Source organism: Zalophus californianus, chromosome 5, assembly GCF_009762305.2.
Source record: "Zalophus californianus isolate mZalCal1 chromosome 5, mZalCal1.pri.v2, whole genome shotgun sequence".
Taxonomy (NCBI): Eukaryota; Metazoa; Chordata; class Mammalia; order Carnivora; family Otariidae; genus Zalophus; species Zalophus californianus.
The window spans coordinates 60,626,306-60,641,876 of NC_045599.1; the positions used below are offsets into that span (position 1 = coordinate 60,626,306).

Consider the following 15,571-nt stretch of genomic DNA (forward strand, 5'->3'; position numbering starts at 1 on the left):
GGGGAGCCTGCTTCTCCCTCACCCTCTGCCTGCCGCTCTGTCTACTTGTGCTATCTCTCTCTGACAAATAAAGAAAATCTTAAAAAAAGAGAAGAGAGAAAACAGAGAAGAAAGGGGAAGAAAAAGCACTTTGGTTGTTCCATTAGGAGTGATGTATTATATTTTCTAGACTAACCTTGTAAGCAACAGTCTTTGTTAAAAAAAGATGCCCCCCCAAAAAACTAGTAAGTTAATTTACCTGAAAGTACATTATTAGTGAGCTTCCTAGCTTAATCCTAATTTTAGGCAGACAAATCAACTATGAGTATGTTGACAAAAGGGATTTTGTTGGGATATTAGCCTCAACGCTGAGACAACAACAACATCATTTGTTGCAAAGCTCTTAAGCCGCTCTTATTGAGTGGTTTCTGGAAGGTTTTTATAGCCACCAAACTCTTCCAAAATGCCTGTTAAAACTTGGCATCAACAATTAGTCCCAGAAAATGGCTTCAGAATCAATCAAAACAATCAAATCAGAGCTGAAGAAGTACAAGTATTCTCAAGAGAACATACTACTTAATGGGCAAATCAGGCACTCAGTACTGAAGATGTTATTATTTTAAAAATTCCCTGTTTTGAAGTATACATGTGAAAATTTTAGAACTTAAGATGATTTTTTATTAGACAAAATAAATTTCTGTAGTGCTACCTATGTGACTCTACAATGTGCTGTAAACATTTTAAAAACTGACTCTAAGTATTTGGGTACTTACTCCAATATTTACCAATTATAAAACGATAACACTAGCCTTTCACTCACACACCTCTTGATTCGTTCTCTAAAGAAACAAAACCAAAACCCAAATGAAACTACTACTACTACCAAGCTGAGGAATGTAATCAGAATGAAAAGAATGAGAAGTATTTTCAGGGGTCCTCCCAGCAGGGAGCCTGTTTCTCTCTCTCCCTCTGCCACTCTCCCTGCTTGGGCTCTCTCTTTGTCAAATATATTTTTAAAAATCTTAAAAAAAAGTATTTTCAAAGAATTTGGACCATATATTTTGTTTTGTCCAAGATAAAAAAAAATTTCAAATTCATACATTATTTCTGATTTTTTTTCCAAAACAGTATAAAATAACATGATACATATAAAGTCTACAAAATAACAAAAATCTTTACTAGGTACAATAGGTATTTTCATTCATATATTTTTAAAAGATCTCATTTATTTATTTGAGACAGAGCACAAGGCGGGGAGCTGCACACAGGGCAGGGGGAGAAGGAGAAGCAGACTCCCTGCTGAGCAGGGAACCTGATGCTCATGCACTCTGTCCCAGGACCTAAGCCGAAGTCAGATGCTTAACCGACTGAGCTACCCAGGTGCCCCTTCATTCATATTTTATACGCAAAGTAGGACAGCGAACAGCAAAGTGCCTTGCCTGGAGTCACAAAGAGAGCCCACCCGGCCTTAGCATTTAAGGGGCTGACTCTCATCTAGTTGCCCTTCCCTTGATGTGGCTCAGCAATAAAATAAATAGAAATAAAAGTAGCTATTAATATTTGGCATTTCCCACTTATCCTAGGATGTGAATTCCATGTTCAAGGCAGTTAGAAAGACTGTGTATCTTTAAATTCAGGATGGCTCTCTAAGGTAGCACAAGAGACCTTCCTAATGAAGGGGTCCTTATACTCTTAGGCAGGTTGACTAGGAACCAATAAAAATTTAAGTGAAGAACTATCCTATCACATATTCTTTGCAGGAAGTGTATTTTCAGCTCCAAAGTGTTTTCTTTCTTTAAATCTCCTAAGGATGGAAGCCTACGATAAAGCCTGCCCAAGTTTTCAGGCACCCACCATTCCAACCAGGGAGCCAGGGCCGAGAAGTGCCAGCAATGGGTCTGCGTGTGGCTAAATCACAATAGCAGCCGACTCAGAGCCCAAACGAGACAGCATGGGAAAAAGCCAAAAAGTGAAGAGAAACGAAATGGAAGAAGGAAAGGTAGAAAGGAGAGAAAAACAGCATGGGAGAGGAGTGAATGAAAAGGTTCAAAGAGCAGGAGTGCAGGGAAAGTGCCGGCAAGCTGTCTGAGGTGTGAGCAGGCCGCTGATCCTGGCCAGGCCAACTCGGAGTCGAGCTTCTATCAACACCATCCTGCGGGCAGTTTCTCTGAGCACCGGGTGAGTTCACTTGAAAATTTTCCCAAAATGCACATACCAGTTCTTGTTCCATTTATGTGCAAACTCCACGAGCAGGATGAGCTGGATGCCTATAAAGATGAAGCCCCCGATGGCTCCCACATAGCGCCAGGCTGCAAAAGAAAACCATCCAAAAGGAGATGAGATGATTGTTCCAGTGTTGAGCTCAAAGGAGAATAATGGCTATAATTCATCTTAATGAATTCTTAGTGTACCTGCAACACATTCAATTTCCAGGCAATCCCATAGGATGGGTGCCACTATTATGCCCACTTTACAGATGAGAAAAATTGAGAATCTATGTAAATGGGACAAAGTCCCATAGCCAGTAAAGGACGTAGCTGGGATGTGAGCACAAGGAGTGTGGCTTGGGAGCACCTGAGCTTAACCTCCACACTGTACCTGCCAGGCAGCCTAACAGATGCAGCCATTCACAGAATCAACAATGACCCACAATTTAAAAGTAAAAACACATATTAAGAGGGAAAAAGGTTCAGATTGTATTGTCTAGGGAGCCACCAGAGACTACTAGGGAAATGAGGTTCACACTGGGGGCCAAGCAACTCAGATCCACTTCTCTACCACAAGGAAGCTCTAACTTTGAAAGAGCCATGTCACTCCTCTGGGTTACAGCTTGTCTATAAAAATGACTAAGATGCACTAGAGGACTGCTAGGCCCCTTCCCATCCTAAATCTACCATTTTCTTTCCTTTTTTAAAATTTCATTTATTTGACAGAGAGAGACACAGCAGGAGAGGGAACACCAGCAGGGGGAGTGGGAGAGGGAGAAGCAGGCTTCCCGCTGAGCAGGGAGCCCGATGCGGGGCTCCATCCCAGGACCCTGGGATCATGACCTGAGCCAAAGGCAGATGCTTAACGACTGAGCCACCCAGGCGCCCCCTAAATCTACCATTTTCATAAATAAAAGTATATCTGTGGGGAACAGAAAGCTAGTTAACAGCATTTTGGGAAAAACCAAGACTTAGATGTAACTCCCTTAAGGACTACATAAAACTAGTATGACCGTAGGGGTGCCTGGGTGGCTCAGTTGATTAAGTGTCTGCCTTTGGCTCAGGTCACAATCTCAGGGTCCTGGGATCAAGTCCAACGTCTCGGGCTCCCAGCTCAGTGAAGAGCCTGCTTCTCCCTCTGCCTGCTGCTCCCCCTGCTTGTGCTCTCTCTCTCTCTCCCTCTCTGTCAAATAAATAAAATCTTAAAAAAAAAAAAAAAAACTAGTATGACCCTAAATATTAGCTGGACCCTAGTGACCATTTGAGGAACTGTGGGCTGCTCGTTATTGACCGACACAGCGTGAATGTTTTTACTACCTGAACTAGAAAAATGAATTCATTTGGGTTAAAACAATGTTTTGAGCCACTGAAATTCAGGCTTTTTTCCCCTCCCTGGCTCTTATGAAAAAAGGCCCCCGTTTCAGATATGATTAAAGGCTTCAAATTAAATAAATTTTGGTAAATTTGGTGAAAAAGAAACATAATTCAATGGTATAGTTTCACGTAAGATAAGTTTAGACAAGTAAGATAAGCCTCTCGATCTCACTTCAGCTGCACGCAGATTTGAAGCTGCTCAAAAACCTGGTGTTGGTTTCGGGTGTAGGTGGAGTTCCTGGGCAGTGCTGGGAAAGAGCAAGGCCTCCCTGGGCCTATTCAAACATGGCTGATGGTGTCATACTGACATGCTAAAACTGGTTTTCAAACAAATTTTAAGTGCCCCATTTTCCCTTCAGGCCAATAGCCTTAAAGTTACCATTTGAATTCTCCAGGCTGCAGGGTAACACCCAGCCAGAAAGAGAGGGAATAGGGGAGAGATCAAGAAGTGGGGGAGGGGAGAGAGGAGGGGAGAGGGAGAGGAGACGGTGGATGAAGTGTGGGCAGGTAAGAAGGGAATTTTTTATTAAACCACAAGAAATCACTAATCCAAATATCAAAGGCACCCTGGACTACAGTTTGCAACAATTTTACAAAATGGGTAAGAACAAAATAAACAGGTACCCCAAATACCCCATTTGTACCATTCAGAAAGGTCTCCTGATCTGGAATGAAGAAAGCTCCTGAGCACATGGCCCCCAGCAGCAGAAGTTTAAAGAACCAAAAGCTGGAAGGAAAAAAATAAAAAAAAAGAGGAAATGTATTTAAATGATATTCATGGAAGGACAAAAGAGCTCTTAGAAGGTAAGCACATCAGCCCGTGTTTCTGCTGTTGGTACTGTTCCTTCCAAATCGAGGTGGAGTAATTAAGTGACTGGAGACTGCCTTTTCCCATAATTAGACCAACTCAGCGTGGCCTCTGTACAAAACGCCACTTTGTTGGGGTGGGGGGATGATGTAGGGACAGGTCTTAACAAGAAATAAAAACTCTTGTCTCTGCTGCAACTCTCTTCGTGGTACTAAGTGTTACAAACAGGATTCTAGGTCTTAGGCCACCGCGGGGTGTAGGCCACCGAGGGGTGACAAGTCCCACCTTCCCTAAAGTCAGAGTCAACAATGTCAACTAGAGGAAGAGCAGTTAGACAGTCTGATGAGTACAAGAGATGAAGGAACAGTGTTCTAAATATCAGGAAAGGGCAAACTGCCCACCCCCACCCCTGAAGACCAAAGACTTACCCATTGTGAATGTGGGCTCTACACCCTTTGCTGCTGTTGATTTTCAAGGTCAGGAGGCAGAAGATGAAGAAGAAACAGGCCATTCCAAAACAGACTCTGTACACTGCTGAATACCCCACCAGCTTCTCACAGGTGTCACCAGCTTTAATGCCTTTACAAATATCTTCGTAAAAAGGAATCTGAGGAAAAAGAGAGAAAAGTCATCTGTTAAAACTGGGTAGAGAGAGGGGCGCCTGGCTGGCTCAGTCGGAAGAGCATGTGGACTCTTGATCTTGGGGTGGTGGGTTTGAGCTCCATGCTGGGTGTAGAGATTACTTCAAAAATAAACAGACTTCTAAAAAATAAAATAAAATAAAATAAAATTCATTTGGGTTAAAATAAAATAAAATAAAAGCCCCTGGTAAAGAGGGGCTATCATGGGGGCGCCTGGGTGGCTCAGCGGTTGAGCATCTGCCTTCGGCTCAGGTCATGATCCCAGGGTCCTGGGATCGAGCCCCACATCAGGCTCCCTGCTCTGCGGGAAGCCTGCTTCTCCCTCTCCCACTCCCCCTGCTTGTGTTCCCTCTCTTACTGTGTCTTTCTCTGTCAAATAAATAAATAAAATCTTTACAAAAAAAAAAGAGGGGCTGTCATGAAGTGTTTGTTCAGCCTACAAGTCAAAATCCAACATGGAAATGCACCTTGTGCACAGAGAAATGCAGACTGAGAAAAAAGTCCCTCTTCCAAAGACTTTTTCTTAATTTTTTCTGAATAATTTTTACTTATTTATTTTTAAAGATTTTATTTATTTATTTGTCAGAGAGAGACAGAGCACAAGCAGGAGGAGTGGCAGGCAGAGGGAGAAGCAGGCTCCCTGCTGAGCAGGGAGCCCAATGCAGGACTCAATCCCAGGACCCTGGGATCATGACCTGAGCCGAAGGCAGCTGCTTAACCAATTGAGCCACCCAAGCATCCCTGAATCATTTTTAAAGATACAGTGCTATAGCATACCACTTCACCTTTACTTAGCCTAAATGAATTCTGAAATCAAGTATCAGGATTTTAAAAAATTATACTTGTAACACATGGATATCTTTTTCTTGAAATGCATATATAGAATAAAAAGTGAAAGACTTCTTTCACTCCCACCCCAAAATATCACTCCTCTCCTCAAGAGTTAACAATTTGGTGGGTATTTTTATGAGTTTACAAGTGTGTCCCCATCCCTAATTCTCACTCATAATATACCCACATATACATACATACACTTGTACAGCGCATACACAGTATATAAACAAACAACTTAGTTAAATAAAAGAGTATATGTATTGTTCTAAAATATGTTTTTTCCCAATTAACAATAAGCCGTGGAGATCTTTCCCTATTAATTATACATAAAATTCCGATCCACTTTTTTTTTTAAAGATTTAATTTATTTATTTGACAGAGAGAGAACACAAGCAGGGGGAGAGGCAGGCAGAGGCAGAGAGAGAAGCAGACCCCCTGCTGAGCAGGGAGCCAGATGTGGGACTCGATCCCAGGACTCTGGGATCATGACCTGAGCCAAAGGCAGACCCTTAACGACTGAGCCACCCAGGCCCCCCTCCAATCCACTTTTTAACCACTATTTAATATTTTATAGTAAGAATAGATCAAAGTGATAAGCATTCCCACAGTGAACATGTTGGGGAGGATTTTTTTGTTTTCTGTTACTTGTGTTTTCTTGCTATTACACACACTGACTCAATAAACACTGTTATGCATGCTTCATTGTACACGTGCCATTATTTATATGGGATAGACTGCTGACCTAGAAATGGAATCAAATTTTAAAGTTTCAAGAGGTAAAGTCAAACCACGCTTTCAAAGACTGAACCAATTTATATCTCATCAGTAACATCTGAGACTGCTCACATTCCCAACCTGAACATCCAATTTAAAGATAATGTAAAGTTTCAGAACAAATGGCCCCAAGATATGGCACTTTGGTATGTGAATTATTTTGATCTGAAAACAATCATGTTCCAGGAGACTCAAAAAAACTTTGACCTTCCCTAATTGCCTAAAAAAATTTAGATTTGGGGGGGCGGGGGAGGAGAATTTAATAGAAGACCTGCTCCAGGAAGAGAGCTACCACCACAGAGAAGTACAGCATACTCAGTGTGGCAGACAAGAAGAATTGAGCAAGGTCTATTTGTAAAAATTCCTCTCTCTGTCCCTTGCTTCTATATGGCCCAGCAAACATTTGTTTACCAAACATTTATGCCTCTTCATCTTCCTGGGAATTGCTTTTCTTCTCATTGAAGTCTCAGGCCCTTTCCCCCTTCTCCTTAGTTCAGGATGACATATATACCTCATTTTGCCCATCTTTGGAATCTCATGCTTATGAAATTATGTGGATTCCACAAACGTACAAAATTAAGTTTGACTCTCCCAGATTAATCTGTCTCGTGTCAATTTAATTTTTAGACCAGCCAGAAGATTCTTGAAGGGTAGAGAAAAAATTTCCTTCCCAACAATAAAAAACACTATCGTGTTTCAATGTCCATCTTCCTCATTACAAGTAAGGTTCACATCTTCTGTTAAATTTATGGCTATCTGTATTTTTCTCTGTGAACTGGATATTAATTGGGCTTTTTTTTTAATTCACTGGCATTTTTCTCTGTGAATTGGATATTAATTGGGCTTTTTTTTAATTCACTGGCATTCTTTATGAGTCTTAATCTTCTGATAAAGGTTGACAATGGTTTATTCTAGTTCAACTAGAAGGTTTCAATGTAAAACCTATGCATATTATCAGAATAACTAAAATCTTACATAATGAGAACAAGCAGGATATGTCTATTACTACTAATGTTGGAAAATAAAGATCTAGCCAGTGGTTAAAAAACAAAACAAAACAAAAAAACAAACAAACCTTGCTTTTTATCAACATTAAAGATGAACATTCTTCAGAATAAAAAATAAGTTGAAAATCACACTGTAACTTATTCACAAGACAAAAAATATTGCAGAGGAAAAAAATGACACAAAGCTGGAAGTAAAATTGAACCATGACAATTTAGCTTTATCCTCAGGAAAGATCTTAAAGAAACAATAGTAGGGGCATCTGGGTGGCTCAGTCATTAAACGTCTGCCTTCAGCTCAGGTCATGGTCCCGGGGTCCTGAGATCGAGCCCCGCATCGGGCTCCCTGCTCAGCAGGAAGCCCGCTTCTCCCTCTCCCACTCCCCCTGCTTGTGTTCCTGCTCTCACTATCTCTCTCTGTCAAATAAATAAAATCTTAAAAAAGAAAGAAAGAAAGAAAGAAACAATAGTAACTGAAGCTATTTATTATTCATTATTTCCATAAGCAAAAAGAAGACTAAATTTAACTGGAGTTCATTTTCCTGACTGAGGATTCCCTCCACTCAGAAAAGGTCCACAGTCATTACTACACCCTAATCTGAAACATGTTTTTCCAAAACAACATATTTTTTCAAGTTAGTGTCTCAGGCAAAAATGCATTGTTGCTGAGACCCAATTAAATATAGCTCCTTATTTGTGAACAGATGGATATGAAAGATTTCATAAAGAAATGTCAAATATTTTGTACTCACAAAGTTTCTGCAACTGCAATTTTTTTTTTTTTTTTAGATCCAATCAAGATGTAAATGCATAGAGAGAGACACTACTGTATTTCTGAACAGGCTACAAAACAAAGTAGCAGACATGCAGGATTGCCAGATAAAATACAAAATGTGTAGTTAAATTTAAGTTTTGAATAAACAATGACTAATTGTTTAATGTAAGTATGTCTGCAGGAGTGCTGACAGTAGGTGACTCCATCTTTGGCCCTCCATTTAGTTTGTGTTCACTCGATGACCCCTCTTGGGGTCCCTTGAAGATTAACACACATACCTTAGAAATGTCTGCCAAGCCGAGGATAGGGGTTGGGGGTAAGGCTTGTTTTGGCCTCCCGTGAATTTGTTAGATATACCACAGGTGGTGCCACAAGATCTAATTAAAGGTTAGCTATTAGGTGCATGCGAAGCTTCTGATCTCACTATAGTACCCTTCTGCATGTCCCCTCACTCCAGAAAATCTGGACTAAGGTCTGGGCTCTGCAGAGAATAACTGCAGCTGCCGTGGATCATCCTCTGCCAGATCCACCCGCCATTCCTGCCTCACCCCCACTGTCAATAAGGTACCCTGAATAAAACTCTGTAAACTGCATGGAGTCGCTTGCTTCATTTTCCAGTCTCAAAATTGCCTTCTTAGTTTGGGGGATACTTTACTGTTCCTCTCCTACCTTCTAACAATGCCCCATACAATATTTGGGACATACTTATCCTAAATGTTGCATGAGACATAACTAAAAAAAAGTATTCCTTGGCACAAGATAAAGCTCAAAAGAATTCAGAGTCTTGCCGCAAGAGGCCAGGAGTACTCTATGCTAACAAGTCTGGCCCCCATCCTATAAGCAGGAGAAACAACAATTAAAGCTACAATGTGGAGGACAGACTAGAAAGGTGACCAGTTTCAGGCAGGAGGGTAAGTTGAAAAGCCACTGGTTTAATAGTCCAGGTAATGGATGAAGAAGGTAAACCACTGGCAGGGACACCAGAAATTCTGTAGGTAGATGTCATAGTTGGCAGGACCGTATGGATGACAAATAAATGAAGGGGGGGGCAGGTGTTGTTTGGTAGGGAAGTAGGGTTGGCAGAGGACAAACAGTTGAACTAGAAGAATAGATCAGGAGTTTGTGTTAACTTATAGGGTTGGAAGCACCTGGGCATCCCAGTGAGAATGTCTGGTCTGGAAATTGCTTCGGTACAGTAATTGGGACTAGACACAAGGACACAGGAAGCACCCCCATGCAGTAATGAGAGAAGTCAGCACGTGCTTTCTGAACGAGTCTGAATTTTTAGTTGTGTTTTACCACAAGTGAGCAAACTCATGGGGTTAAAATCTTCAGAAATTCAACATCCAAAAAACAAATAATCCAATTAAAAACTCAGCAGAAAACATGAATAGACATTTCTCCAAGGAAGACATGAAAAGATGCTCATCACTTACCATCAGGGAAATACAAACTAAAACTACAATGAGATATCATCTCACACCTGTCAGAATGGCTAAAATCAACAACACAAGAAATACACATGTTGGCAAGGATGTGGAGAAAGGGGAATGCTCTCGCACTCTTGGTGGGAACGAAAACCGGCACAGCCACTCTGGAAAACAGTATGGAGGTTCCTCAAAAAGTTAAAAATAGAACTACCCTATGATCCAGCAATTGCACTACTGGGTATTTACCCAAAGGATACAAAAACACTAATTCAAGGGGATACATGCATCCTCACCCCTATGTTTATAGCAGCATTATTTACAATAGCCAAATTATGGAAGCAGCCCAGCTGTCCATCAATAGATGGATGGATAAAAAAGAGGTGGTATGAATATATGTATACATATATACATGTGTATATCATATACACATACATATGTATACAACAGACTATTACTCAGCCATAAAAAAGAATGAAATCCTGCCTTTTGCAATGACATAGATGGAGCTAGAGAGTATTATGCTAGGTGGAATAAATCAGTCAGAGAAAGACAAATACCATATGATTTCAATCATATGTGGAATTTAAGAAAAAAAACAAATGAGCAAAGGGGGAAAAAAGAGAGAGAGAAACCAAGAAACAGACTCTGAACTATAGAGAACAAACTGATGGTTACCAGAGGGTAGGGGGGTGGAGATTGGGTTAAATAGGTGATGGGGATTAAAGAGTGCACTTGTCATGAAATGAGTACTGGGTGATATATGGAATTGTTGAATCACTATATTGTACACGTGACATTAATATAACACTGTATCTTAACTAACTGGAAGTAAAATAAAACTTAATTTAAAAATTTTTTTTTCAAAAATAAATAAATAACAGAGGCACCTGGGTGGCTCAGTCAGTTAAGCATCTTGAGTTCTGCTCAGGTCATGATCTCAGGGTCCTGGGATCAAGCCCAGTGGCAGGCACCCCAGTCGGCTTGTCTCCCTCTGCCCCTCCCCCTGCTAGCACGTGTGCACACTCTCTCTCTCTCTCTCAAATAAATAAGTCTTTAAAAATAAATACATACGTAAAAAATAAATAATAAATTCTTCAGACACTGACATAATGGGAGATCCCACACAAAGTGAATGTTTCAGAACTTCTTAGCGAGAAACAAAAGCTCTACCCATATTGAGTAGTACTGTAACAAATAGGTAATACTGGTTTAAATCTGTAAAAGCTATATTCACGGAGGTATGACAACACTTCACTTATTAGGCTGTTTTATTTATATAGGATTAAAGCTCTATACAATATTCAGCTTTTTTTCTTCCTTCCCTTCTCTCTTCTACTCAATCAACAAAACTAATTCCTGACATCTCCCTCTCCCCCCAACTATAATACATGTTAAGTCGGTACCCCTTTCATCTCCACCAGCCCATCTTTTACCTTCAGTCTCTTCTCCCCCCACCCCAACCTTCCTCATACCCATTTCAAGGAGAAGGCTAATGCCAATAGGGCCTAAACTCCCATTCTATCATCCCCCCACCCAAACCCCTCCCTTGTTTAGTCCCAGGGACTCTCAGCCTCACAAAGGGTGAGTATGTGGCACTGACTATTTTCTCCAAAATAAAAGTAGCCAAACAACCCACTGCTCCATGTACTAAGACCTGCCTTATGTTCTGTGGGTAACTTAGTCATTTAGTCCTCAGTAAGTGGTGAATATTTTTAGGCAAAGAACCTCTATGTTACACGAGCCAATGGAATTTACCAAGGAGAATTTGCTCTGGTTAAATATTTGCTGCTCCGAGCTCCATCCCAGTTTTAGAAAAAGAAAACATAAATCACACACAGACTTTACACTGTGGGGTGAAGGCGACGGACCTGCTCAGGGTGTTGCCTCTTTTAAGTCTGGCTCTGGGCATCCAAGGACACTACTTCTACGTTGGTTCCATAGGGACCTGTGGGCAAGAGGTTTCCTTTTAATCCTCAAGGCAGCCAAACTCAAAGCCATCAAATTATCGGTAAGGATAAACAAGGACTCAGTGGACTTCTAACCCTAATTCCACTACTAACCTGAGCAAATTCCACACTCTCTCTGAGCCTCAATTTCCCTACTTGTCCAACAAAACACTATTGCCACCACCTTGCGAAGTTGTCCTGAGAATTAAATTAGTCAATCCTTGAAAAGTGCTTGTCATGGTTCCTAATCCCTAATGCCCATTAAGTAAACTTCCTGGGGTGCCTGGCTGGCTCAGTCTGGAGAGCATGCAACTCTCTGTCATGGAGCCTACTTAAAAACAAAACAACAAAACAGAACAACAACAACAAAAAAAACACACATACAGTAAATTTCCTTAAATTCTAAGGTGCTATCTATTTTATAAAAAGAACTTTTGGGAGAGGGGAATCAGCACATTACATGAATGACTGACAGGTTCCTATGTTCTGATTTACACGTGGGGGGAATAAGCATTTTAGAATTTAGTTGGTGTTCTATTTACTTTACCCAGGATTCATATTGTAATAGTCACCACTCAAAAGAAAATAGATCTGAACTCCCAAATCAGGGAAGATAGTTTCAAAATCAACACAAGTATTAAGCGCAAAGAGATGGAAGCTAGAAGAAAATCCACACAATGTTCCCTACCTAGGACAGATGCTAGCTATGCTCCTCAAACAAACTTCTATCTCAGATGAATAAATATAAAGAAACCACAGAAGAGCCACAGAAAGACCCACATACAGCTCTGGCTGGCCAGGGGCCCAGATGCTGCAAACCTAAAAGAACAGACTTTGGGAGGGTTCTTACAGAAACAGAGAGGAGGAAGATGAGAGTGGAGGTGCCCTTCCGATATGAAAGTGTTATTTGGGAGAGTTAAGAAAATGGTATATAAGCAAAGCTAATGATTCTTACATTCTATCATATTTCTAGAAAGCTGCATGAATCCCAGGTGCCAAGAAAGCTTTGGGCACGTTGGCCTGAGGCATAGCTTGAAAACTAGAAGAACTGGATCTGCAAGTTCTATTTAATACCCCTTACTTGAACATGAATTTCAGAACCAGAGCCTCTTTCTGTCTGCCTCTCCTCTTTCTGGAATTCCACTTACTCTTCAAACTTTCTAAGATGATTTGTTTTTCTCTGTGGAAAAACTCCAGGTCCATGCCAGCCATGTCTGTCTGCTACCCACCGACGGACAGGAGCTGTGAAATGGGGAATGCTGAGGTCAGCTTCTGTGCTCCCGGGGGACCACCTCTAGGCTCATTCCTTGACAGGTGAATATCTTTGAGGCCGTTTTTGGGATTGGGGGGGGTCTATTTAAAATCAGTACCAACAACCGATACCTGCTTCTCTTTTGTGCGGGTTTCTAAATATTCTTAAAAGGCAAGTCTACATTTGTCATTGTTAAAAGCCACAACAGGAACTAAAAAACAGTCTAGTTTTATCTGACCCTGTCACCTCTGAAATCAGGAACTCAATGCTCCCAATGGTAACTCTGCAGAATCTCAGAAGCATGAGACAGAGACGAGCATTAGTGCTCACAGCTCCTTCACCACAAGCATTTCATCAGGATCCAGCAGCCACAAATTTGATTAGATGGAAAACAACTCTGATCAAACTGTAAACAAAAAGTTTTCAATCCAAACGAGACAGTTCCCAAAGGACTGACTAATTATAATGGAATGAAGGGATCTTCCACAAAAGGGGAACAAGGACTAACTAAAGTCAATCTCCATAAGAGAATTAGTTAACATCAAAAGTGGAATGTACAAACTTTAGTAAACGGAACCAGGAACCGGTCTTGAATGAGAAGTAAGTCAATCCCAGTGAAAACTTATATAACTCTTCAAAGAGGCAAAGCATTTGGGGAATTGGGGCCCAGGAATGGGTAGGTCCTGTTTGCTGATCTGGGGTAAGCCTACAAATAAAGGCAGAGGAACTCAGGTATAAGAATCCTGGTTTCTCTAGCTTGACAGGTGATCCAACGGCAGACCAGTGGGGAACAGGATCACAGAAGAGCAGTTTCAAAGTGGTGGGGCAATACTTCACTTAAAAAAAAAATTGCAGGCACACCTGGGTGGCTCAGTCAGTTAAGCATCTGCCTTCGGCTCAGGTCATGATCCCGGGGGTCCTAGGATCGAGCCCCAGGTTGGGCTCCCTGCTCAGTACTGCCTGCCACTCCCCTTGCCTATGCGTGCACGTGCTGTGTGTGTGCGTGTGTGTGTGTGTGTGTGTCAGATGAAAAAATAACAATCTTTTAAAAAATTGCACTGGAGGTGCCTGTATCAAGGGCAAGTGTGAGCAGGTGACTAAGCAAGGGTGCAGCACTCCAGGAAGAGAGCTGGACTAGAGATTTGGTAGCCCAGCAGAAATGGCAGAGGAGGCAGGCATTCAAAGGCAGTAAGTAAACTCCCCTGGAGAGGAAGGCGGTGAAGGAGGGGAGGGGGACCGAGGTGGACACAGCCCAGAACCCTGGGGAATACAAACATTCAGGGGCTGGGAAGAAGGAAAAAACTCAAGGAAGAAACTGAAAAGGTCCAGAACTGAAGAGGAGAATTCGAAGGAAAGGCTTTCAAGAAGCAGAGAGTGGTCAGCAGGGTCAAATACTGCCAGTGTGATGAGGACTGAGGAGTAACATTGGGTCTGTCAGCCGACAGTCATTTGGGCCACTGAATGAGAATATTCTCTGGAGCCAGGGGGAACAGAAGCCAGAATGCAGATGGCTGAGGAGATAGCCAGGCTCTGGGTATAGGTCAGGAAGTGAACCCAGTGGGTCTTTTACCCTTGTTTTCAAGAAACCTAATGGCAAACGCAGGGGTCCAAAGATCGTTCCTAAATTTTATTAATTTGTGATTACTCAGCAATACGTAATTATATGCCTATTGCCAAGGAAAATGTAAATTACCATAAAGACAGAGAAAACATAAGGGGCTCCTGGGTGGCTCAGTCGGTTAAGCGGCTGATTCTTGATTTCAGCTCAGGTCATGGTCTCGGGACTGTGAAATGGAGCCCTACTTCGGCTCCACGCTGGGCACGAGCCTGTTCAAGACTCTCTCCCTCCCTCTGGCCCCCTCCCCTCCGCCTCGCACTCAAGGCTGCGCACCTTCTCTCTCTCTTTTCCAAAATAAATAGACAAATAAATACATAAATAATAAAATCGAAAACAGGGGAAATACAATCCTCTTGACCACTGTTCCTCCAACCTGATTGCTTCCCAGAGGTAGTAAGTGCTGTCACAGCTTTGCATGAACCCTCCTGGACACGCCCCACTCACAGTGTCTTGCGGATGGTTGCATGTCCATACCAACCATAATTTCGTTTCTGTTACCCAAATGGCAGACGTTTAAGGGTGTTTCTGATTTTTCATAATTATTTCTTCACTAATTCATAAACAACGTACCCTGGATATTTTCCCTATTGTGCATCTCTCTCTGTACACATGTAAAACACCAAGGAGGACAGACACCAAGAAGGTAATCTGCAGGTCATAAAGTTAGTATGTTTTGAAATTTTAGCAGATACTGCCGAGCTGTCCCCAGGGAGGGTTTCTGAGAACTCGAGCTTTGGAGTAACAGGGAGAGTAGAAGAAAGGAAGGAAAAATGTTAGAAGGGGTACGGACACAGCTTTCAGAGCCGGGAAATCCTCCACTGCCCCCCTCAGGGTCAGCATTTCAATCCTCTTTCTTGAGTGGGTCTCTGCCCAAAAACACTGCAAAGGGGGGTAGGGTGGGGATGGGGCCCTCTGAGTCTAAGAAAAAA

General features: G+C 41.8%; 1 protein-coding gene across 3 annotated transcripts in view; it reads right to left on the minus strand.

The window, feature by feature from the left end:
* SERINC5 (serine incorporator 5) overlaps positions 1–15,571 on the minus strand; it is a 99,771-nt gene that overhangs the window by 25,993 nt on the left and 58,207 nt on the right. For all 3 annotated transcript variants that reach the window (XM_027605391.2, XM_027605390.2, XM_027605389.2), the window contains 3 exons: positions 4,797–4,975; positions 4,205–4,287; positions 2,195–2,288 (listed from right to left, as the gene is read on the minus strand). In XM_027605391.2, coding sequence (XP_027461192.1) covers positions 2,195–2,288; positions 4,205–4,287; positions 4,797–4,975 — 356 coding nt within the window. The remainder of the gene's footprint in view (positions 1–2,194; positions 2,289–4,204; positions 4,288–4,796; positions 4,976–15,571) is intronic.